General features: G+C 46.5%; 2 protein-coding genes across 3 annotated transcripts; one reads left to right on the forward strand and one right to left on the reverse strand.

Moving 5' to 3' along the window:
• Positions 1-578: 578 nt before the first annotated feature.
• kbtbd2 (kelch repeat and BTB (POZ) domain containing 2) lies at positions 579-10,551 on the forward strand. 2 transcript variants are annotated; one of them, XM_069159355.1, is made up of 4 exons: positions 579-783; positions 2,923-3,531; positions 6,109-6,274; positions 6,770-10,551. In XM_069159355.1, exons 2-4 carry the CDS (start codon positions 3,359-3,361, stop codon positions 8,327-8,329), a joined length of 1,899 nt encoding a protein of 632 aa, XP_069015456.1. In that variant the 5' UTR covers positions 579-783; positions 2,923-3,358; the 3' UTR covers positions 8,330-10,551. The 2 variants fall into 2 exon arrangements, with proteins under 2 accessions (XP_069015456.1, XP_069015457.1); XM_069159356.1 differs by lacking the exon at positions 579-783 and adding an exon at positions 799-1,149.
• A 433-nt stretch (positions 10,552-10,984) lies between these two features.
• avl9 (AVL9 homolog (S. cerevisiase)) lies at positions 10,985-24,891 on the reverse strand. Its single transcript, XM_069159357.1, has 16 exons — positions 24,580-24,891; positions 21,807-21,927; positions 21,212-21,297; positions 20,713-20,784; positions 19,811-19,900; positions 19,649-19,715; positions 19,366-19,406; positions 19,215-19,253; positions 19,060-19,129; positions 18,098-18,579; positions 17,736-17,870; positions 17,430-17,649; positions 17,205-17,322; positions 16,624-16,677; positions 13,693-13,781; positions 10,985-12,961 (listed from the first exon to the last, which is right to left on the reverse strand). The coding sequence occupies exons 1-16, from the start codon at positions 24,661-24,663 to the stop codon at positions 12,843-12,845; spliced, it is 1,887 nt and encodes a 628-aa protein (XP_069015458.1). The 5' UTR covers positions 24,664-24,891; the 3' UTR covers positions 10,985-12,842.
• Between the last annotated feature and the right edge of the window lie 155 nt (positions 24,892-25,046).

A 25,046-nucleotide genomic window follows, 5' to 3' on the forward strand; every position in this document is an offset into this window, starting at 1 on the left:
CTTTTTGGTTTCTTTCTAGAAAATAAATGCATATTTATGAGGAGCTCATGTTTTCCACACCACTGTGTCTCCGTCTGTCCCGCAGAGGTCTCTGTTTGTGTCTCTGTCTGTCCTTCAGAGGTCTCTGTGTCTCCGTCTGTCCTGCAGAGGTCTCTGTTTGTGTCTCCATCTGTCCTGCAGAGGTCTCTGTGTCTCCGTCTGTCCTACAGAGGTCTCTGTTTGTGTCTCCATCTGTCCTGCAGAGGTCTCTGTGTCTCCGTCTGTCCTACAGAGGTCTCTGTTTGTGTCCCTGTCTGTCCTGCAGAGGTCTCTGTGTCTCCGTCTGTCCTGCAGAGGTCTCTGTGTCTCCGTCTGTCCTACAGAGGTCTCTGTTTGTGTCCCTGTCTGTCCTGCAGAGGTCTCTGTTTGTGTCTCCGTCTGTCCTGCAGAGGTCTCTGTTTGTGTCCCTGTCTGTCCTGCAGAGGTCTCTGTGTCTCCGTCTGTCCTGCAGAGGTCTCTGTTTCTCTTCTCCAGAAACAAAAACAAAAAAAGACGGAGGCCTGCTCATCTCGTGCGCATGCGCAGTATCCTCATTTGGCCTCCGGTCTGGAGGCGCTCCTGATGCTGAACGTTTGTCCGCTGCTCGGCGCTTCCACATAAACTCTCTCATGCCTCAAAATCGAGTTCATCCGACACCCTCTGCTGACGGGAAAAGACCCGCCGCCGCGGATGAGCGCGTGGAGCCGGCCGTCGGTCACCGGGAGGAGCGTTTCATCTGTCGGGGGGAGAAGTGGCTCCAAGCAGGTAGCTAGCTGACGGTTATTTAGCTCTGTAGCGGCTAGCTTAGCTCGCGAGCTAGCAGCACGCTCCTCTCTCCCTCCTCTCTCCTCCCTCCTCCTGCTCCTCCTCCTCCTCCCTCCCTCTATAGGTTGCTCCCGTCGTGTCCTTTCTGTGATCAATTTCGCTGTCGACTTGTCTGACAGCGGGACGTTTCGACGTGTCTTCCCGCCACATCGTACACCCCGACGGACTCGGTGGCTAACGGCTAAGCTAACCGCGGAGCTGTGCAGCAAAAAAACAAAACAAATAAAAAGAAGAAGAAGAATCTGAAGTCGTTAAATTACCGGTTCCGTTAAACACCGCGATGTGACGTCATCACCGTCTGGTCGGGTGAGTTGATCGAGGATGAGTGTCCCCCCCCCTCCTCCTCCCCCCCGACAGCGGTTTGTTTTGGACACACGGTGGTTAACGGTGACGCGCTAACAACAACAACAACAACAACAACCGATAAACACTCTTTGAATGTCGGCCTTTTTTTTTGGGGGGGGGGGGGGATAACCCGTTAGTTTGTAGAGGGGGGGAGGGGGGGGGTCAGTCTGTGTTTGAAGTTGATGTACACAGATGGTCTGAAACCCTGAGATGAAGGATGTGATGACATGTACACACACCGGGGGGGGGGTCACGTGGGGGGGGGGGGACCAGGAGATCACGTGGGGGGGGGGGACCGGGAGATCATGTGGGGGGGGGGGACCAGGAGATCACGTGGGGGGGGGGGGGGGTATTATCTTGGTGTATTTCTAACCTTCATCAACATCAGCCCCCCCCTCCAAAAAAACCCCACCTGGTCGCCGTGGTAACCCGACCTTATGTCTGAAGTTGGTGTTTCTATGTGCTGTATTTATTCAGTTTGAGAAACCATCTGTTGCTAAGGGTCGTTGCTAAGGGTCGGACTACTTCCTGGAGTGGCATGTTACATTCGCTTCTATTGGACATGACGTGATTTATTTATTTATTTATTTGTTTATTTATTTTTGAAGTCGTTAGTCGAAACCCCGCGCGTCGCCACGGAAACGGAGATCACGCCATAACGAAAACAAGTTTTTGTGTTGCGAGAGCGAATTTGCTGCCCCACGGTACGAAACACTCTCCGATCACACGCTTTTATTTACGTGGTCGCTTAGAAAAGTGTCTCCCGTGTTTTATTTGAGTGTTTTATTTTCGTGTCCCGGTCCCGCCGGCGTCTCCTCGGGTCGTCCTAATGTCCTCGCCGGCCGCTCACGCTGACCTCACAGTGTACACAGAAATGTGAAATATTCAGGATCTCGTATTGACAGCTGCGGCCGGTGGCGCGTTGACAACGGAGGTGTTAAGGCGAGAAGACGACACCGGATTGGGTGTCTTGTCGGGGTGGTCGCTGGTGTCGTGTCGTATTAAAGCACCTCTGCACCCCCCCCACCCCCACCCCCACCCACCCAAAAAATAAATAAAATAATTAGATGCTGGGATGAACAGAAACAGATTTCTGTTTTTTCTTTTTTTGAGAGGTGATTTTCTTTCTAGTAGTAAATAGCAGACAAAAAGCAACCTAGTCTTCAAAATGTATGTTTGTTTAACGACATGGGGGGGGAGGGGGTGGGGGGGGCTTAATAATAATAATAACGGCACAACACCGGTATCAGCATCCAACAGATGTGATCCGGTGTGGAGGCGGTGGTGATTATCAACCCACATGTTGATGAAACACTTTGACAGAAGGACATTATTAGCTTTTTATTTTTGTTGCATGTCTCTCCCCCCCCCCCCCCCCCCCCCTCCTCCCCCCTCTATTAAAGAAGGCCGTCGTAGCATCGCTGACGCGGCGCTGACGAGGTCTTGCGTTGAATCCTCGGGGCCCTTCTCTAAAGTCAGTCGGGGTTTCCTCGTGTTGATTTCGTAAAGAAAAAGGTATTCTTGAATTCATGTGTAGAGAGTCTGTGAAGTAAACTCAGACCTGACGGAGAGGACGGAGACGGAGACGGCAGCAGGCGGTTCAAAGTGCAGGTTTTCATACGAAACAAGATTTCAGGACGTTCGTTGCTCCAAAAAAAAAAAAGTGTCCGTAGAGTTATTTTTCGCTGCACCGACTGACCGCTGCTCTTTTTGTTTGTCTCTTGTGTTTTCCAGACGAGCCCTGATGTAGCAGTGTTGCGACAGTAGTCGCTCGCTCTCTCTCCCTCCCTCTCTCGCTCGCTCTCTCTCTCTCTCTCTACCTCCGGTGCCTCACTTTGTGACCTCAGACAACAGACGGACCCACGAGGACAAACAGCCCCTTCCTCACCCCGGACGCCGTCCTCTCGGCCCGGCCCGGCTCGGCCTCCAGAAGAAGAAGAAGAAGCGGCGAGCGGGAGTTGAACACCTCCACTCGGACCGGTGGAGGTGTTGGACGAGTTTTTACTCCCGGAGCACCAACTTTATCCTCCTGAATCTTTTTAAGATTTTTTTTTTTTGTTTGGTTTTTTTTGTGTTCTGTGTGTTTTCTTCCCGGTTGGCTCGAGCGCCGGTTCTCCCACCGGCCCGCGTGACTTTTTCAAAACTGGGGCGCGATTCATGGGATGCAACCATGTCGGATCTCAGTGAGCGCAGGCCGGTCAATGCGGACTACGCCGTCTCCCTGCTGGAGCAGCTCAAGTTCTTTTACGAACAGAAGTTACTGACCGACGTTGTGCTGCTGGTGGAGGACGCCGAGTTCCCGTGTCACAAGATGGTCCTGGCCACGTGTAGCTCCTATTTCAGGTGAGTGGTGGGGGTGGGGGTGGGGGTGGTGGGGTTGGTTTCTAACAACTCTCAGGCTGATTGTTTTTGGTTTTTTGCGTCTCCGGTGTGTGATGAGGTGAAGTGAAGGCACGCTGTCGGTTTTCTGTCCGATAAAGTAAAGTGCTCGCTCTCCTCCAGTTGCGCTGAATAATGCAGCACGTTTGTAGCGCGACGTGTCGACCCGCTCCGTACGTGGATGGCGTTTCCCTCCCGGGACCCGGCGCTGCCCTCTGCACCAGCTCGGTTCCCCGTTTTATTTTTTCTGATCTGTATGTTTTCGTCTGCACGGACCGAACGAAGCGGCGCGCGACGTGCGGACGGACGTGTCCCTCAGGGACGTGTCCCTCGGGGACGTGTCCCTCGGGGAGGCCTCGTTTTCTACCCACAACATTGCGTAATGAAGTGTGTGTGCACTGCAGCGAATGTGACGGAGCAGCAGCAGCAGCAGCAGCAGCCCTCGACTCTGGGAAGAGTCCATCTGTACATGACAGGAGCTCATGCGGCATTTTGAGCCCGCTGTCTCCCCCCTTCCCTCCCCCCTTCCCTCCCTCCCTCCCCCTCCTCCCTCACTACACACACACACATGCAGTCCAAGAAAACGTCCTGACCACTTCCCGCCTCCCCGTCTCTTCCCCTCCATTTCCCACGCACTCGTTTATCTGGTGTGAACATGCAGAGCATTTCCCCTTCAGGGTTGAGAGGTGTCTCAGCCCCCCCCCCGCCCCCCTCGACCAACTACTTCCTCCTCCTCCTTCTTCTTTTTTTTCTGTCTGTTGCCTCTTCATCAACCTCCTCCTCCTCTTCTCTCCACGCATGCCTCGCTTCGGGGATGAGGCGGCAGGGAGGTGTGTGTGTGTGTGTGTGTGTGTGTGTGTGTGTGTGTGTGTGGGGGGGGGGGGGGGGCTCTAGAGAGAGCTTGTTTTTGTAGGGGAAAGTCTGGTCACGTAGGTCTTGGTGAGAGAAAGAGAGGAAGGGGGTGGGGGGGGGTATGCCTGCAGGGTTGCGTAATACAGCCTGGCGGGTTCAGCCCCTGCTGTGATCAACACACACACACACACACACACACACACACACACACACACACACACACACACACCCTATTCAGGATGGCAGAGCTTCTGTTGCAGACAAATTGTTGTTAAAAAAAAAACTCGCATCCTTAAAACTGATGATTATCTTCGTCGCTGAGTCATCTACAAATTGGTTTCTGGATTTACCAATTCATTATTTTGCCTACAAACTGTCGGAAAGAGAAGTTCTCGAAACCAAAGACGTCTGCAGGTGTCTTTGTTTGGAGGCAACAATAATTAAAAATAAAAAAAAACAAAAATAAAGTACATGTCCAGTTCCTGAAAGGATTCATTGGTTATCTGCAGATGTTTGTTTACATGTTGTCAGAACTGGTTTTGTCTGACAGAAAGTTGTATAAAGTCCACGGCAAAACCAAAAAGATACTCAATTTACAATATAAAAACAAGCTTCACGTTTGAGGAGCTGGAACCAACAAACACAAATTGTTTCCCTCATAAATGGCTTTAAAATAAGTACTAAATGATCATAAAACTGATTACTACGTGGAGCGTCGGGTAAACACCTGAAGCTGAATGAACATTTTTTTATATCACCGTTTGATATCTGGTGGATTTTCACTAAAAAAAAATAAATAAATAAATAAAACCACTCGTCAAACAGGAAGTTTACGAGTTTGTGGATTCCAGAGCAGCAACGACATCTTCTGTGGAATAAACAGGAGCGCGACGGAGTCGTTGGACGCGCAGCTTCAGAAACACCCCGGAGACGCCAGAATAACTGCAAATAATACGCACGCATTGAAATGTGAAAGCGACGAAGGAGGTTAAAGAGCCTCCGACTCGGAGCCGATGAACCACAACGTTGAAGTGTGTGTGGGCGGCCCGCCGAGCCGAAACCCACCGTCCAGGTGCCAAATGTCACTTTCTGTCATCCGGTATTAGTAAAAACTGTCGGAGGACGAGTTAATCAGCGTAGGAGGAGCCGGCAGGAACATCTGCTCCGAATAAACCATCCGGATTCAGCTCCCACATTTATCTCAAACGAAGGAGAGCGGGGAATCTGTACTCTCAATATACTTAAAACATGTCATGAAAGAATAATATAGAAATTAAAGCTGGAGTATTGAAATTGACAACAAGGCTGTAAAGATCGACTGGTTCCAGCCGTTAAAGTGTGAATATTTGCTGGTTTTATGTAGAATATTTGGTGTTTTTAATCACTTAGATGTGAGGATTTGATGCTTTTCTTTGTCACGTGTGATCTGACATTCATCGATCTTACTCAAGTCAGTGGGAAATATTTACTCACTCATTTCTTTGGCTTTCTCTGCAGCCCAACAGGAATATATTCAAAGTGATGTTGCAGCAGCAGTGAAGCCAGTTTCTGTAGCTGCAGCTGGTTTATATTTGCATATAAGTACAGTTGAAACCTGGTTTTACAGTTGCAGCACAAACATCTACGAACAGGTCATAGTTGAACTTTGTTGGATCATCTGATTTCATCAGACTTATTTTCTCTTTTCAGGGCGATGTTCATGGGTGGCCTCAGCGAGAGCAAGCAGACCCACGTCCACCTGAGGAACGTGGACCCGGCCACGCTGCAGATCATCATCACGTACGCCTACACGGGCAACCTGGCCATCAGCGACAGCACGGTGGAGCCGCTCTACGAGACCGCCTGCTTCCTGCAGGTCGGAAAGAGTCGCCCCGAAAAACACAATCGCCACGGAAACGCCAGTTATTCCTCCCCGTCGTATGGTTTCTCTGCGGCGTATTCATCCGCCGCTGAAAATAGTCCCCCAAGAAATGTATTGTTTCCTCCTGCCGCAGTAAAATTGGCTGTTTCAGGAGATTATAAAGCTTTTTTTTCTTTTTCTTTTTTATACAATTAGACATGTTTTTAAATGCAGATTTATGTCTTTGAATTCAATTACATAAACCATTTTATTAACTGGGATAATATTCCTAATTATTATTTGAACATAAGCTTGCCAACATTAAAATCTTCCCTTTTTATTGACTTTACCAGACAAAAAGGATTCATAACGAAGACAAATGAAGTTTGTATTTGTGATTTAATCCGATTTAACGGCCTTCGTTCTTGTGTTGTCGATCCACGTATGCGTGTTTGACTCCGAAAGAGAACCGCTCTGACGCTCCCCCTCGTTGTCCTCCGCTCCCTCCAGGTGGAGGACGTCCTGCTGCAGTGCCGCGACTACCTGGTGAAGAAGATAAACGCCGAGAACTGCGTGCGCATGCTGAGCATCGGCGACCTCTTCAGCTGCAGCGAGCTGAAGCAGAGCGCCAAGCGCATGGTGGAGCACAAGTTCCCCATGGTGTACCGGCAGGAGGCCTTCCTGCAGCTCTCGCACGAGCTGCTGATCGACGTCCTGAGCAGCGACAACCTCAACGTGGAGAAGGAGGAGACGGTGCGCGAGGCGGCCATGCTGTGGCTGGAGTACAACATGGAGGCGCGCTCGCAGCACCTGTCCTCCGTGCTCAGTCAGATCCGCATCGACGCGCTCTCCGAGGTGACGCAGCGCGCCTGGTTCCAGGGGCTGCCGCCCAACGACAAGTCGGTGGTGGTGCAGGGCCTCTACAAGTCCATGCCCAAGTTCTTCAAGCCCCGGCTGGGCATGACCAAGGAGGAGATGCTGATCTTCATGGAGGCGCTGTCGGAGGCGCAGGGCGAGTGCTACGTCATGTCCTCGTCCGTGCCCACCACCGTCGTGTGCTACAGCCCGCAGGCCGACAAAGTCTACAAGCTCTGCAACCCGCCGGGAGACCTGCAGAAGGTGGGGACGCTCGTCACGCCGGACAACGACGTGTTCATCGCCGGCGGGCAGATCCCCCTCAAGAACTCCTTCACCAACCACGGCAAGAGCAGCAAGCTGCAGGCCGTCTTCCACTCGGTGGACAGCTTCTTCTGGTTCGACGCCCAGCAGAACACCTGGGTGCCCAAGACGCCGATGCTGTGCGCCCGCATCAAGCCGTCGCTGGTCTACTGCGAGGGCTACATCTATGCAATCGGGGGGGACAACGTGGGCGGGGAGCTGAACCGGCGCACGGTGGAGCGCTACGACTGCGAGAAGGACGAGTGGGGCATGATGAGCCCGCTGCCCTTCGCCTGGAACTGGAGCACCTCGGTGGTGGCGCACGACTGCATCTACGTCATGACGCACGACCTCATGTACTGCTACTTCCCCCGCGCCGACACCTGGGTGGAGATGGCCATGCGCAAGACCAGCCGCTGCTTCGCCTCGGCCGCCGCCTTCGGCGACCTCATCTTCTACATCGGCGGCCTCCACGTGGTCAGCAACTCCGGCATCCGCATGCCCACGAGCACCATCGACGGCTCCTCCGTCACCGTGGAGATCTACGACGTCAACAAGAACGAGTGGCGCCTGGCCGCCAACATCCCCGCCAAGCGCTACTCGGACCCGTGCGTGCGCGCCGTGGTGCTGCTCAACACGCTCTGCATCTTCATGCGCGAGACGCACATGAACGAGCGCGCCAAGTACGCCATCTACCAGTACGACGCCGAGCTGGACCGCTGGTACCTGCGGCAGCCGGTGTCCGAGCGCGTGCTCTGGGACCTGGGGAAGGACTTCCGCTGCGCGGTGGGGAAGCTGTACCCGTCCTGCCTGGAGGAGTCCCCCTGGAAACCCCCCACCTACCTCTTCTCCCCCGACGGAGCCGAGGAGTTCGAGGTGGACGGGGAGCTGGTGACGCTCCCTCACGTATAGCCCCCTCCCTCCCCTCCCCTCTCCTCCCCTCCCCGCCTCCTCGCTGACCGTAACACTGGGGGATGAACACGAAGGGGAGGGGGGGGGGGGCCCACGTAGATCTCTGGAGATATTAAAGGGTTTGACGTCATCTGTGTCGCAGAGGGATCTCTGGACTTTGGGAACGAGCTCGGAGCGGGAAAAAAAAATACTAGTAATCTGAAAATTTCTGTTTTTTTTTTTTTTTTTTGGTTCTTTTCTCCTTTTTCTTTTTTTTCTTTTTTTTCTTCTTCCTCTTCTTTTGTCAGTTGTGGCATCTGTTCGGTATTATTACGTCTGTCATACTGTTTCTACAATGTGATAATCTAAACATCAGCTGATTTTTGTTTGTTTTGTGATGATGCACTTAACTGGTAAACCTTCTCGTAAATGACAACGGCAACTGTACCAAAATCCACCAGCTCCCCCACCCTCCCCCCCAACCTTTTGGCTTCCCTCCCTCACCATATCCTCCGTTTTCTCTTCTCTCATTACTGATAAAGGAATACGCCGCAGAAAAGTTTATGCTCACAAACATCAAACTCACATTCAGCTGAAACCGGGTGGAAACGTCTGAAGCTCAGTCGTAGAGAAACTTCAAATATAGACGCAGGTTTCGACCTGACGAACCACCCTGATTTAAAAAGCAAATAAATAAGCTACGAGTTTTGTGTCAAACTACTGAAAACCGAGGTCAATAATCAGCCTTTAAGCTCAGTTGGTCAGGTTCAAGTTTTTTTATGCCAAGTTGGCTGCAACCTAACAAGTAATTCTTTTCTTTTTTTATTATTATTATTATTATTATTAATAATTATCGCTATAGCCGCTTAAATGTCGGCACAAAACGGAAAAACAGTCCAAAAACCTTAAATATATTCCGTTTATGAGGATGTAAAACTGAGGAAAGCAGCAAATCTTCACAGTTAAAGAAGAGGAAGACGGAGAATTTTCATTTGAGGAAATCACATCTTCATAATCATTCAAAGTTATTTATCAAATAAAAAAAAAAAATGTCTACGTTTCTCTTGTTTCACTAAGTTTTGACAGTTCGCTGCTTTTCTGTGTTTTAACACCTCCGTTGGAGCTCTTGTAATTTAACATCTTTTATCTTCTGTTTTATGATAAATTAATCAGATCGGGAGCTGAACGGTTTGCGAGTGTTTTTCTGCGGAGTATTCCTTTAAAAAAACAAACAAGGATCATCGGTTTCCTGAAAAAGGCCCCGCAGACGAGAGGAACCGGGCCGTGGGTTTTATTTTTGTTTCTGGGGTGGTTGGGAGGGCCGACGGGGAACGAGCGGAGAGGGTTTAAAAATAAGAAGAAGAAGAAGAAGAAAAAATAAAAGAGGGGTGACTGCAGGTCCAGTCGCCCTTCACCCCCCCACACAGGTCTTCCACACAGCCAGCAGTTTACACCTCACTCGAACCATCGTCACACGATTACAACACGTTGTGTTTCTTTCCACGAGGGACTCTGCAAACACAAACACACACACACACACACACACACACACACACAACTCCACTCACAGTACAAACATAGGTTTCGGGCTCATGCATTTTTTTTTTAATTTTTTTTTTATTTCCAAGCTGCTGAAATATATATATAATAAAATATATATTTTTCATATGTTTAAAAGACAACTGTTGTAGTGTGGGGAAAATAACCAGGTCTATTTTGTATTAGTGTCTTTTTTTTAATTTTTTTTATTTAATATCAGACATTACTGTAGTGTGATTGTGGGTAGATATCCATTTTTCCGATCGGATTTAATTTTTTTTTCTGAGTGAATATTGAGGAATCTTGCTGCTGATTGGTCGTGAGAGGAGAGGGCTGGCCCAGGGCTGTTGCTACGGAAATCGTCCCGGCAACCACTAGCATTAGTGGAGAGAGCGGGTCGGGGAAGGGGAAAGGGGGTCTTCCTCCTACTTTAAAAAAAAAAAAAAAATCATGAGCACAGGTGCTTCATGACAAACCTTACTAGCATGTTTGGCTGCATCATATTCCTTTGGCACTGTATTTTGAATGAACGTTAATTTATTAAAAAAAAAACAAAAAAAAAAACATACCAAAAAACGTTCCTGAAACAGACTTCCTGTTTGGTTTGTTTTGACTAAAATGTGGTGCTGCTGTCAGTTTTAAAAGGCCTAAGTTGGGTATTGAACCTGTTTTTGGTAATAATAATAAAAAAAATGTTGACTGAAGTTGGTACAAAGTTGTCTGGCCATATTTGTAGTCTTGTTTACTTTTAAAAAAAAAAGTTGTTTTTGTTTGTTTGTTTGTTTTTTAAACATTAGCTTTTCAGGCATCATATCAGCTGTTTTATTTCAATAATATCTGTGGTGTCGGTCGGGATCACCGGGTGTGAGCTTCCTGCTGAAGGCATATCCTCGAGGTCGGCGGGTTCGTGAGTCCGCGATGCTCCTGAATAGTTGTTGGACAGCACATGGGTGCGTTTTTTGTGGAGCCACGTGCCGCCGCCGCCACAACAACCGCCGCCGCCTCTACAAAAACACACATTTGCCACCACTTTGTTTGGCTGACCTACATCTGTCCACACACACAAACCCAGCAGGACAAAAAGACATTCTGCTCCTAGATTAGTCCACTAAAAATAAAAAATAAAAAAGTCTACGGTGTTTTTTTATTATTTTTTATTTTTAATACAGCAATATAGTATATCACTTCTTTTTTTCTTTTTTTCTCTCCAATACATTAAAAGCATTTGTCAAGAAAATAGTCTGTGAATCTGAACTCACAATACATTCATATATATATTTTTTTTTAAATATAAAATGAAAAATATATCATCAGAGGATAAAAAAAAAAGAAAAACAAAAAGCTTTTTAACAGCTGATATTTTTCCGTACTTAATCCAGCAATCAAATGAAATTTCTAGAAGTGACTTAATGGCCTCCCACCCCCCTAAAAAAAAAAAAAAAGTTTTAAAAGCATGAAAAAATTAAAAAAAAAAAAAAAAGAAGCAAACACTCATTACAGCTGTAAAAACTGGACTGGACAGAGCATGCTCACTGGACCACTTTTAATCCAACAGTTGTTGAGTATTTTGTAGCATGGAGGGAAAAAGATCCTGTAAGCACCTCAAAATTACACCGATACGAGGAAAAGATCCACATGGAGAGAATAATAATGGATGCTTTGTGCAAATAACACAGCGGTCCACAGGTCGGGACTTGTTCCAGTGTCGTCATGACAAAAACATGGATATTTATGAGATGCACAACAAATAAATAAGTTATGTGCCTTTTATCTTCAAATTTACTAAATATAGTTCTTCAAATATATATTTACCAACAAGCGAAGTAGAAAAAGGCCCGGCTGAGGGTCAACAACACCCCGAACACAGCCGGGTGCAGGTTCCTTCATTATTAAGGGAGGTTGTTTTTTGTTTTTGTTTGTTTTTTTTATTTTTTTATTTTTTTTAAATCACGCAAAATCAGGATCACGAGGATTTCGGTTGTAACGTTGCGGTTAATTTACGTAACTGTTCAGATTTGGTAAAAGCGCTACGGTCGGGTTTTTTTCCATCGTAAAGAAGAGCCGATTTAAACCGGAGTAACTAAAGTCAACGGAAAGAAACGTAGTAATGAGCCGTTTTTGGTTTTTAGTCGTTCATTAAGAAAATACCATGTTTGTTTACATTCAATTTTAATTATCTCGCTACTTATTTCACTGATAACATACCTTCAGCTACGCCTGCTAATCTTATCTACGCTTTTGCTACGTTGGCTACATTTGGTCAGTTTTAAAAAAAACAACAATAATAATTAACGAATTGTTAGTCACAGCAAAAAATTTTGGCAGTTACCACGGCAACCACAACGTTACCACGGAGGTATTGACGAACCGCATCCAGAGTTTAAACGGGTAAAACGGCTCCAGGTGCCACAACTCGCGCCGTTTTCCCTCCAAATCCTGCGACGCCTGTATTTTGACGTGACGTAAATTCTCAGTAAAATAGTCGGCTATATTTGACAAACCGTATAAATATGCAGCAAAGACGTGAACACCGCAAAAAAACCAAAAAAAAAAAAAAAAAAAACAACAACCCAAAGACGGCATCCGTGGCGTCTCGCTGGGGGAGAAAAAAAACAAACACATCCAGCGGTTTTGAAACTGCAGCAGCTGGAAACAGGCGGTCGGACGTAAACGCAGCCGGATGAATTTTCCGGATTTGATCGAAAAGCCGCGTCGGTGTCTTTCGCTCACAGCGGATATGGACCGTACGGTTACCGTGACGGCGGCGCCGCCGTCCTCCCATCCGGAGCGGCGGCGCTGCCGATATGCTGCTGGAGAAAAAAAAAGCCTGGGGAGGTTTAGGATTTATGGTCCAGACTCCCGTTTTGGATTTTACAGATGATTTCTTTTTTTTTTTTTTTTTTTTAAATCAGCTGACCGTCGGACTTAGTAATCAGAGGAGGAGGAGGAGGAGGAGGAAGAGGAGCAGACAAAGAGTCACTGGGGATTTTTCTGATCACGGGTTGACCTCGGCGGCGGGCTCAGGACCGGTTACCGGCACCGGCTGGGCCAGCGTGGTGAACCAGGAGGACATGGCCGACTTGGCGCTGGTCAAAGCTCCGCCCACCGACTGACCTGAGAGTGGAACAAAAGATTTTTTTTATATAAATAAATGTCTTGTTTTTTTGTGATATCACTTAAACTGAATTAATCATGTCTCCAGAAACCGGTGAAACTGCAGTTGACATTCAGGTTAGTTGCGTATAAAATGTAATCAGTCATCCTTCGGTCCAAGTAAACGTTTGTGCCAAGTTTTCTTCCTTTTTTTTTTTTTGTTTGTTTTCCAAATATGGAGTTCACATTAATAGGACAGATGTGAGGTCAGACTGACCTTCAAAATATAATCACTTCATCTTTAGGGCCAAGTAAATGTTTGTGCCAAGTTTTATTCATGTTTTTTTTCTGAAGTATGGATTTCACAATAATAAGACAGATATGAGGTCAAACTGACGTCGACCTTTCACCACAGAAATGTAATCACTTCATCTTTAGGGCCAAGTAAACGTTCGTGCTAAAATGTTCACAAACTCCTTGAAGTGGAGCGTAACATAAAGTTAATGAGAATGGGAATTAAGGACGGGATGTCATCATGACTTTGACCTTTGACTCCCAAAATGTAATCAGTTCATCGTTGGGACCAAGTGAACATTTGTGCCAAATTTGAAAGAATTCCATCCTGAGAGGTCGCGTTCACGAGAGGAGGACGGACGGACGGACAGAGGGACAGAGGGACAGAGGGACAACCCGAAAACAAATTGTCGGCCCGAGAGTTTCATCTCCTGATATTTCACGTGGGTTGAACTCACCCACGGCCTTCCCGGTCAGGACCACGCTGCGGCTGGTGGTCATCATGGCGTTTCCAATCTTCTTCCCTCGCTCGCTGTTCTGCACCGAGCTGTGGAGAAAAAAAAAAAAAAAAAAAAAGGTTCAACAAAGCGGAGACGGCGGTGCGTCGCCTTTCGCCTCCTCCCGACCGACATTTCAGGAATTCTTCCTCCTTTTCCAGGAAAAGAAAAAAAAAAAACGACAGAAAAATGCTGCTGCTGAAATGTTAAAGAGCAACGAGGCCGAGCAGCCAACAGGTGGTGAATCCGATGATACCAGCTGACCTGAGGAGCGGAAACGAGCCGGCTACGTTTCGCCCCCCCCCTAAAGTCCAAAAGTGGTATTACAAGACGGGATTAAATTCTTACAAATTATCTCAACTTGATCTCGGTATGTTTAGTTAAGTGTTTTATTTTTATTTAATTGATCAAATAAATCCATTTTGGCCTTTAACTCTCGAGGTTCTTTAAACTCAGGTGAGCAAATAATTTGAAATGAGTATAAAATAATGCAAAAGACGTGAAATGACGGTTTAAATTCTGTGCTCACAACACTGCGAGTGTGACGAACCGCAAAATAAATAAAAAAAACTAACGTTGACGGTGTTCAGGGGAAAATTTGTGTGAAATAGTGGAAACTTTGTGGCTCCCATCTAAAACCTCGCCACCCGGTTTCACACTGTTTTTTCCAACAGTCTCATGGTAACAGAAAGCAGTACCCCCCCCCTCCCCTTCCCCCCTCCCCCCCCTCTGAGCTTCGAGGCTGGATGACCCAAATAAACAGCTCCTTATGAAGCATGGAGTGGTGGGACGACAATAAAGAAAAGATCCTCTGACAGTGTGTGTGTGTGTGTGTGTGTGTGTGTGTGTGTGTGTGTGTGTGTTTCCGCCTGCAGGCCAGTGTGTGCAGCTCGTCACATGACTCCGCTTCCTGAGAAACATCTCCGCCACCGGCTGCTCTTTGTCCGACGACGAGGCATCGATGAAAAGGGTCGGCCTCGTGTTCGCCCCCGAGTGCTTCCACAATAACACACATGCAACACGTTCACGAGGAAGTCAAGCGTAGCGCCTAGTTTTTGTTTTCTATCCGGTGGCGAGCCGAGCGGAGTGGATGGACTCTGCTTTCCTTTTTTCTTTTTTTTACTTTCCCCAACCGACATCCTGACAAGTGGGCTACATCAGACGAGTCACCGTCTGCCCCACTAACCCCGGTTTCCCCTCCGTGCTTCCCGTCTCAAGTTGCAGGAAAACAGGGAGTCTTTTTTTGTTTTTTTTCCCCTGCTGTCCCCGACTGATAAAAGAGGCAACAAGGCGACGCTTCGGGGTCATGAGAGACCGATGCACGACTAAATAAAGAAGTGAAAAAGGGGGAAACCACTGAATCACACAGGAAAAAACAACATGGTCACTTATCGGCACGACTACGACCGTTTTATTGTCTGTGAAGCTCTCGACATTTATTCTTCTTAAATAAGTGCTCTACAAATAAAATAAAATATGTTCTACTATTTTATTCTTTAAAAACAATAGCCGGCTTTACACACAGTTAATACAAAAATTGTAGTAATCATTAAATTAAGAAATATACTATGCAATGTGTTAGTGCAACTACAAATAATAATACAAACATAATTGTTAAATTAATGACAATGAAATTTTATAAAAAATATAGTTAATAATAATAATATATTGCTTGAGATTCTTTTATTGTGAAACATTTGAGCCAATTCTCCTCTTTTTAATGGACATTTTTGAGCTCTAATTAAACATCCACACACGTGGAAAACGTCTTTTTCTTTTTTTTTTTAATGATTATATTTGGTACCATAATTCAAGTCAGCTGACGGGATGCCGTGCAGCTCCACTGATCTGAACTCCTCTCGCAGTTTGTGTTTGTTGACTGAAGCGTGACAACAAATTTCCCAGCGGCCGTGTCACCGAACACCCGAAAGGTAACGCGAGAGCTCGGAGCATCGCGGCCGAGCGGATCGGCCCGTGTTCTCACCGTAGAGCTAAGTTAGGGACGGGCACAGTGAGTGTGTGTGTGTGTGTGTGTGTGTGTGTGTGTGTGTGTGTGTGTGTGTGTATGTGTGTGTGCGAAGCGTAACCCGGGACGCGGCGTTCCAGCTGTGGACGGAGTCGCCTTTCATCCACACTTCCTGGAATGAAACCGCAGCCGAGTCCCGCACCAAACGGGATTGTTCGACAACCTTCAGAAATCTGATCATCAGCGGTCTAAAAACGAGACGACGGCTTTAAAAAAAAAAAAAAAAAATTTAAAAACTGCCAACACTTTAATATTACTCAGATTTGATTTTTTTTTTTTTATTCCATTTTCCCGATTTAGAATTTTGTTCAAGGTGTTTCTTTGATTTTGGATAAAGTCCCAGTTGTGCTCATTTTATTGCATTTTAAATGTTTTGTTTTAGTTTCCTTGTGCCACTTTGTTTTATATCTGTTTTTTGTGATTTTCATGTATTTTAACCATTTATTTAATTTTTTTTTCTTAAATGGTATCACAAATGATTAAAAAAAATCATTTTAAATGTGCAAATCACTTCTTGAGATTGTTTTGAAACGTGCTGTGCAAATAAAAGTTTATTATTATGCTTTTATTTGGTATTAGTTACTACTTGTTACTGTGCAGACCTCTTTTTCTTAAAAGCCTCCTCACCTCTCTGCTAGCTTGTATTTGGTTTAATAAAAAACACATTTAAATCTCACTGGAGGCCCCTGATTTAAGATTCTGCTTTAAATTTTTATATTTTGTTTGAGGAAAAAAAAAAAAGAGCCTGTCACTTCCTCTGGAGACCACTAGAGGGCAGCGACACGTTTTTGAACTGACACCTGCTGCTGCTGCTGACTCGGTGTCTCATCAGCTGTTGATGTTTTACATGTTTGTTGAATACTCACTGTGAGAGTCGCAGCTTCACGTCGGCGACGCTGTACTGACCCTGGAACGGGTGACTGCAACAGACAGGGACAGGATTTAAATAATAAATATTACACTTTAAAATGAGCCTGTCAGACAAATTAATGTCACTTTAAAGTGTACAAACCACGTTTACGGCTTATCTGTGATTTACTACGATAATTATAAAACTATTCATTCACAATTTTACTCACTAAGTTTTTATTGACTCTAATTTCAACTTATTTTTGTCCTACATGACATTTCACACTTTTTTTAAACCCTTCATGCGTCTTATTTTTCAGTTTTATCCAGATAAACTTGACGAGACATTATGCAGCGTTCACCGAGTTAAATCCTGGTTAACAGTTGTTAAAAAAACAAACAAATAATGAATTTGTATGTGAATCCGTGTTCTTGACTTTTAAATAAATTTTTACAACATTTAAAAACATGAAAATCTGGTTTGTGTTTTCCATGTTGCAGGAAGCTAAATTCTTCCCGTCTAAATGTGACGATCGGAGAGATTACGGCGTCTTTCTCTTCTGCCACAAGATTTGATTTCATTCATAGCTCCGCCCACCCCGGGGTGATGGCCGTCATGGCGGGGTGCTTGTTGCTGAACCACACGCGGTAGTTGTGGGTGATCTTCCACGCCGAGACGAACGGCGCTCCGTAGTCGGCCAGCAGCCTCTCGTTGTCTGAGCAGGAGACGGAAAAAAAAACAGGAAGAGCAGATTTATTCTCAGAAATCACCTTTCCGCCTCCTCTTGTCACCGGGTTGATTTGTCCGTCTCCGTGTCCCTACCTTGCTGCAGCGCGGAGGACAGCAGCGAGTGGAGGTAGAGGGTGAACTGGGCTCGGATCCACTCGTCTCCGCCCTCCCAGCCCGTCCCGTCCAGGAAGACGTCGTCCCGGTTCTCCGTCACGTGTTTCACCAGGTAGTCGGCGAAGCGCAGGTCCGCCGTCGTCGGGCTCAGGATCTTCCTCAGCTCGGGGTCCTGGATCTGGATGCGAGCGTCTTCCACCTGGCGGCGCCGGAGACATTCGGAGTCAAACGCCATCGACTTCTGAATTTGTCTTTTAAAAATAAAATAAGGAGTGAACAACGCACCTCGACGACGGCGTCGCTGAGGTGCCTCTGCTGGCGGAAGAGGATGTTGGTCGCCCCGGCGACGAAGCCTCGCACCGACACGTCCGAGAGGAGGTGGTGCTGCTGCAGGGCCATGTAGGGCAGGCACAGGTAACCCTGGCAACGACAGAGTCGTCAAGTCTCCCGTTTTAAGCCGGTGATGATGCAGTTCTCATTTAAGGATTTCAAAATAAACATTTTTGAGATTAAGAAGTCGGAAAGTTTTGTCGAAAAAAAAAAAAGGAAACGAACCCTTCGGTTTAATTATTTTTTTTTTTGTGGTTTTTACTCGTCATCTTTGATCGTTCAAATCTCACGCGTTACTTCCTGTTCGCCGTCGTTACCTTGGTGAAGATGGCGAGCGGCAGGCCGTACTGATCCTCCTCCAGACCCGACACCAGGCCCTGCGTGACGCCTCCCTGCCCGCTGGCCGCCTGCGGCTGCACCGTGATGGGCGCCCCGGTGACGGAGTCGAAGGCGTCGGGGAGCTCCGCCCCCGTCTCGCCCGCCTCTTTGGGAGCGGCTTCTTCCAGCACGCTGGGGTCCAGAGTCTCCCAGTCGCTCTCGGACGACTCCGGAGAGTTGCGCGAGGGCGGCTTCAGGTGGCGGTTGTCCGCCTCCGCGCCGTTCCCGGAGGACGGGGACTCGGCGGCGGGCGGGACCGACTCCGCCTCCTCCAGCTCCAGGGCGGTGCCGGCGATGTCGGTGACGGACACGGACACGAACTCCTCGGCTCCCGAGACGCTCTCCGCCAGACTCGGGTCGTCCGACAAGCTGCTCTTCGGTTTGTAGTTGGACGAGTCCACGAGGCCGTGCTCGATCACGCCTGCACAAAACCGTCGTCGAATTAAACCGTGTTTGTTTATAAATCATAATATCTCATTAATTCTGGGATTATTTACAGATTATAAGAAGAAGTGACTTTAGTGAATTCCACCAAATATGACTTGTGGAAAACATCCATTGACTTTCTATTTAAATGAGAGAAGTTGAACGGGAGTCGATGGAAGCTTTTCCTTTTTATGGAGGCGACCCCTAGTGGCGCTCGGTGGTATTGCAGTTTACGGCACTTTTGCTTTTTGGCCTCATTTTTCAGACCTGGAAGCTACAAAACACTTTTACATGCAGTCTGCTGTTGATCTTAATGTAACACACGCTGTCAAGTCTGGCTTTTGCTGCCCTCTTGTGGTCTCACTGATGCAGATCAGAGGTCAACCAGAGATTATTTTCTTACAGTTACAGGCGTACTTTAAAAAGCAAAACCATCACTGTTTCCTCTTTCGGCCTTTCTCTGGGAGTCACTGACCTGGAAACAGAGATAAAACCGTCATCAGAGCTCCAACTAGTCTGTTGACAGGAGACACGTAGAACAGGACCTGCAAACACAACACAGATATGTTGCATCATACTTCACAAGCCGCAGACGAGGAAGAGACTCGTGTTTTTAGTTTGTGATCTCACCTTCTTCTCCAGCAGAATGAGCTTGAAGAGGATGAGAATCTACAAAGATTGTAAAGAAGAAAAAAAAAAGTAGATTCATCACTTTAAGATTATTTTTGTATTTTCTTGCGCAACGTGATCTTTTAAAAATCTTTTTTTTTTTTTTTCTCACCTTGTGTCGGAAGTGCAGAATCAGATCTCTCGGCGACAACCCTGAAAGGAGGGGGGGAAAAAACATGAAGAATTCATGGAGAAACATGCATGTACATCAGCAGCCGTCACATGGTCACGTGATCACGTGGTCACATGGTCACATGGGCCGAGGCCTCAACAACAACTCATGCTGTCTGTTCTGTGTTGTTTTAGGGTCACATGACGGTTTAATGAGCTGAATTCCCTCAAAATCTACAAAATACAACATAAAGAGCCGTCAGACGTCCCCGTTGTTAGTGTACCGAGATAAAGCTGCGATCCCTCTAGAGCCGAGCCCCTCAGGGAGCCGTTCATGTGGTCGTACAGCTCCTGCGGAGGAGACGGGAGGTCAGGACGTGAAGGTTAAACGCTGCCGGGGGATGTTGGTTTTTTTTGTCTTTTTTTACGTCGGAGCGCTTCCTCACCTGCAGGATGGAGATCTGCGAGAAGTCTTTCTCCTCGAAGTAGGCGTGCGTGATGAGCTGCAGCTTCGCTTGGAGCAGACCGTAGAGAGGCTGCCGGGAAATCAGAAGGACACCGATGACATTTAGCACAAAAACGAAAACACAACATTGTCTGTTAACTGGGAAAGTTTCCTCATTTTAAGGAGAAATAACCTTGAAGCTTGTAATAAAAGGTTGGATGAGCAGACTTCTTAAAACACTCCAACAACGCCAGCAAATGTTTACAAGTCTGAAATTACATAAATTCAACTGAGCAGCTCCTGTAGCTGGAAAAAAAAAAAAAAAAAAAAAACGGATTTATTTCTGACCTTTGACCTTTTTAAACGTCTGCAGCCCTGAAGTCATATTTAACCTTTAAAGCACGAAGAACCTCAGCAGCAAAGCGTAAGCAAATACTTTGAAGTGCTTCTTTTCTTTCCTGCAGCTTTTCTGCTACGACGGCCTGATGGTATATTGTACGATAGTCCATAATAGTCACAATACTTCCGTGTCGTATTAGTACTTAATCTGAATATTTCCTCCAACCACTAAAGAATCGATCGATCACGTGTATCCTAATAAATGACGTCATCTCATCAGAGCAGGACCGAAGGACTAAAAACGTGTCCGAGCTGAAGTTCGGATCAGAACACGTGAATGTTCGTCGTCTCAGAGATTTAATTTAAGAAGTCGACTTCTGGTCGTTTGAGTCTCGGTGGAGACACGTGAAGGAAAGAAAAAACCCGTCGGTGGTGATTTTTAGAGCCTTTTTAAAAATAAATAAAAAACGTCCCGTATTTTCCTTCTTTTTTCGCCGCAGAAGTATTTGACCACCCGGCGACTTCACGCCTAAAGACGATTGCGTCGTCCTCCGACCGACTCACCACTCGGCTGAGGACGCAGACGCTCTTCTGGACGGTTTCCCTGGTGACGTCGGCCTGCCGGACCTTCAGCGCCTGAACAGGAGGGAGAGTGAGATTAATAAAGCGGCGTGCAGGAGGTTAAATTCTGCAGCATTAACCCTGCAGATATAAAAGCCTCCTCGCTCCATCAAACTTTTAAAACCTGGAGGATTTGCTTCCATTCAGCCGCCGGAGCTTTAGAGAAGTTACGGTTTCGTCCGAGCAGCTGACGGATGACCAGTTTTCTGCAGTTGCACGTTTCTGGTTATTGTTTGTCGTCTCTCTATGCTGCTCTTTTCTCTCTCTGCCCCAAACACGGCTACTTTGCTGATTTGGAGATCACAGCGGGACAAAAATTCTGGTTTGCCGACGTTTTTTTCATTTCTCCACGCTGCCCCTGCTGGTCACGTGTATATTGCATCTTGTTGCATTAATTGAGGCCTAAAAGGGAGAAATAATATAATACAAGACGTGAACTGACCTTTGCTTCTATTTGGCGATAACACGAGACTCCGTAGACGCACTTCATGTCTCCGCTGAGGGGCGGCAGGTGGAAATACACCGTGTCTGCAAAACAAGACCGTCGGACACATTAATATATTCATATTTTTTTCCTTCAAGGACCTGAAAGCTTTATGTTGTTGGTGGTAGAAGAGAACAGATGACGGACAGTCAGATCGAATAGATGCACTCTTCTCCGAACACCTGACAGCGAGGTACGCCGAGTTCAGGGAGGGAGGAGAGTTACGCAAGACATCAGGGAGCGAGTCGGAGATGAGGAGAGACATTTAACTCATCAGCTGTTCGCTGCACAGCTGATTAAACCTGCCGCCAGCTGCCGTTCGTTTTCCTCTTCGTTCAGCCCGAACTTTACACAGTAAATGTTACTTTTGTTGGACGCTTTGTGCACGATGATTTAATGTGAGTGTTTTTAAATGAACCCGCTCAAAAGGTTAAGATCCGGGAAACCGCAAGAAAAAAAAAATCTGCAAACTTGATCTTTGCTTTGCACAAAACTTCCGTTTTTTTTTTTAAAGTTGCGTCTTGTACGTTTCCTTCTCCTCCGTGCGACTTACCCTCCTGGAAGTTGTGCGCTCCGTCGGGCAGCGCGAGGAACGGGAGGTACTTCCACTCCTCCGGCAGCAGGTTGCTGTCGTGACCTTCGTCCGGCATCAACGGCGGGTACGAGAACTCAACCTGAGAGAGAGAGAGAAGAAGAAGAAGAACAAACTCTCCTTCAACTTCAACTGCGAGTGTGTTGCCGTGGAAACGGAGATCGCATTTTCAGAGCGAATTGCCGCACAGCGTGAATACATGTTGATTAATTGATGGCGTTAAAACACCTTCGAGTGTAATACTGCTGAAATAAAAGTAAAAAGGAAAGAAGAGTTCATTGGAGGTGTTTAATGTCAGTTTGACGGAGAAACACACGAGTTTTTTTGGGTAATCGGAGTGAAGTAACCCGTCAGAAAGTTTTTTTGTTTATCTCTTTACAACGAAGCGTCGTGAAGCACTTCTCTCCTGCGCCTCGTTTACAAGCTGACAAACACTTCAGAAATCACAGCGTGCTAAAAAAAAAAAAAAAAAACGAACTCGTTTTGTTCCCACTGAACTCCAGAAAAATCTGGGAACGTTCAAACGAAGCCTCCGACCAGATTAACCTAAAAAACCTGCCGGTCCTGAACGCCTCGCACACCAGGCGCCGGTGATTCACCTCCTACGGGGCGAGGCGGCGCTCGGGAGCCATCACGGCCAGCAGGGGGCGCAGCGGCTCAAAACAAACAGAAAAACGCTCTTTTCGATGACATATGTCAGTTTTTCTCCAGTTTTTTTTAATGTTTATTATGTTGTAGTTTTAACGTAAATGTCACATTTTTCAGAGTTTATTTCACTGCAGCCCAGTCGTCCTTCGTTTGCAGATATTTTCTGTTTTAAACACTGAACCAGGAGCCGGTCTTGTGATTTTTTTAATGTTTTTTTTTGCGGGTGTGTTGAAGTCTACAGTTTGTTTGCACGTTAAACCAGTGGCTCACCAGCAGAAAACTAAAGTCTGCATCAAACTAAAGCAGTTCTCACATTTATTAGCATCTTTTAAAAGGTAAAAATGTGTAATTATTATAAAAAATATCTTTAACCCCTTTTTACTGTAAATTACAATCAGAGTACGATGTGTGCTTTAAAGCCCATTTAAAAACAAAGTTTTCACTTTGAATTTATTCAAATAAAATGTTTCTTAAGTAATAAAAGCTGTTATTATGTACGTATTTATTGGGGGAGCATTTATTGTGTTGTTTTGAGCGGCAGATTTTTTTAAAAGGAAAAAAAAAAAGTATTTCTATATTGTGGGTATCAATCCTGCTTTACGGATTAATATTTCCAGAAAGAAATGTATATAAGGGGGAAATGTAAACCAGTGTTTCGCATCCAACAGGACGCAGCAGATGGGCAGCAGGTGAATGAGAGGAGGCAGCCGGTCGGAGAGACGCAGACAGACGGATTAAAAGCAGCAATCTTGTGACGGCCAGCAGGAGATCGCTGACCCCTATCAGATAACCTGCAGCAGCCGAGGCAGCGCGCCCGTTTCAGCCGACAAAGGCGGCACACGGATTCCTTTTGTCGGGCTTCAGACTCGTCCACATTAAAAATAAATAAAAAAAAGCCTTTTATTTATTTTATCTGCAGCCGAGTGCAGCAGCAGCTGCAGGAAGAAAAGACAGATGGAGGACAGCGAGTTGTTCTTTTCTCTGGCTGTCACCTCCTCCTGCACTTTTAATGACATTTTTGAAGACGCAGCAGAAAGAAGCAGTAATTAGAGGAAGCATCGGAGCCAAAATGACTCCGGAGCACTTTCTCTAATTAGCAGATGTTTGACAGATGGGCGAGGGGTCAAAAGGTCAGCAAGTGATACGAGTTAATCTTTGCCTAACAGGTTTTACAAGGACAATAACACCAAAACCAACATGTAAGCTGCATCTGTGACCCGGTTTCTGTTGGATCGAGTTAAATAGAAACACAAACAGTCGCTTTAGGACGCGAGAAGCTGAAAGAAAACGAAACCAAGTTTGTTTGTTTGTTTTTTCAGAAAACAACAACAACAAAAAATAACTTAGTATTTCCTGGGAAACTAAGTTGATGCAATTAAACTTCTCGTGCTCAAATTACTTTTTGCTTTCAGAAAGAGAAGTAAAGCAAACAATTATCAACCCTGAAATATGATCAAATTGTTGATATTTTAAAATTTGCCAACTACAAATGTGACTTAAAAAAACTCTAAAATATTCAGTTTACAAACGACTTGTGACCACAAAGCAGGAAATCCTCATTTAAGAGGCTGTAACCTGAGAATATGTTGTGTTGTCTCACTAATTCTAGCTTGAAAAATGTATAATTATGTCCAATAACTGAGCTACATGCAGATCAAAACGTGGATTGCAGGAGCAGTGAAGCTGCAGCCTGCAATAATAATAATAATAATAATAATAATAATAATAATAATAATAATAAAAAGCACTGCGAGCTGCTGTTGCATACACTCAAGTGGAAAGATGTCCAAGTTGGCAGCAGAGCACATGTTACATAACGACCGTAAGAGCCCGGAGCAAACAGCTGATGTCAACCTTGATTCACTGCTGGACATGCGGAGGAAATGGACGCTCGTTTATCGTTGTGTTATTCTCTTTATCTCCCTGCAGGGTTGTTGCATGCAACAATTAAAGTGTGAATGATTCCTGCAGGCTGGATCACAAATCTCCCGCTCACAGCTTTTTAGACACTTTAGTGGAAAATGCGCCTTTTAATGTGGTGAATGGCTCAATGATCGGTCTCCAGCCCGGTGCCCGGTTCACCTACCTGACAGCCCTTCTTGTGGTGAAATCCGACCACCACGATGTGCAGCACCGGCCCCTTCGCCTCGTCCCTGCCCTGAGACTCCATCTCCGGCCTGGCGCTGCGGCAACTCCGGCGTTGTTGTTTTTATACCTCGGTGGTGGTGGTGGGGAGGAGGAGGAGGAGGAGGAGGAGGAGGGGTGAAGGAGGGGGGCGGGGGGGTCCGATGTAAACACAACGCGGATCTTTCTTTTTTTTAAGCTCCCCGGTTCGATGACAGACGAGCAGCAACACGAGCAAACAACGACAGCAGAGATGATTTCTTCTTCCGCTTCGTCCCGCTGCGGCGGGAGGAGGAGGAGGAGGAGGAGGAGCAGGAGGAGGACCGGCGGCCGGAGAGTTCCCCGCCGCGCACTTCCGTGTTCGCTTTAGCCAACCTGACAGCGTTAGCATTAGCTCCCGACAGTAATCCCAATAATCACGGACTGTAC

Source organism: Embiotoca jacksoni, unplaced genomic scaffold (genome assembly GCF_022577435.1).
Source record: "Embiotoca jacksoni isolate LCO1_2020_lvr unplaced genomic scaffold, fEmbJac1.0.p SCAF_25, whole genome shotgun sequence".
Lineage (NCBI taxonomy): Eukaryota > Metazoa > Chordata > Actinopteri > Embiotocidae > Embiotoca > Embiotoca jacksoni.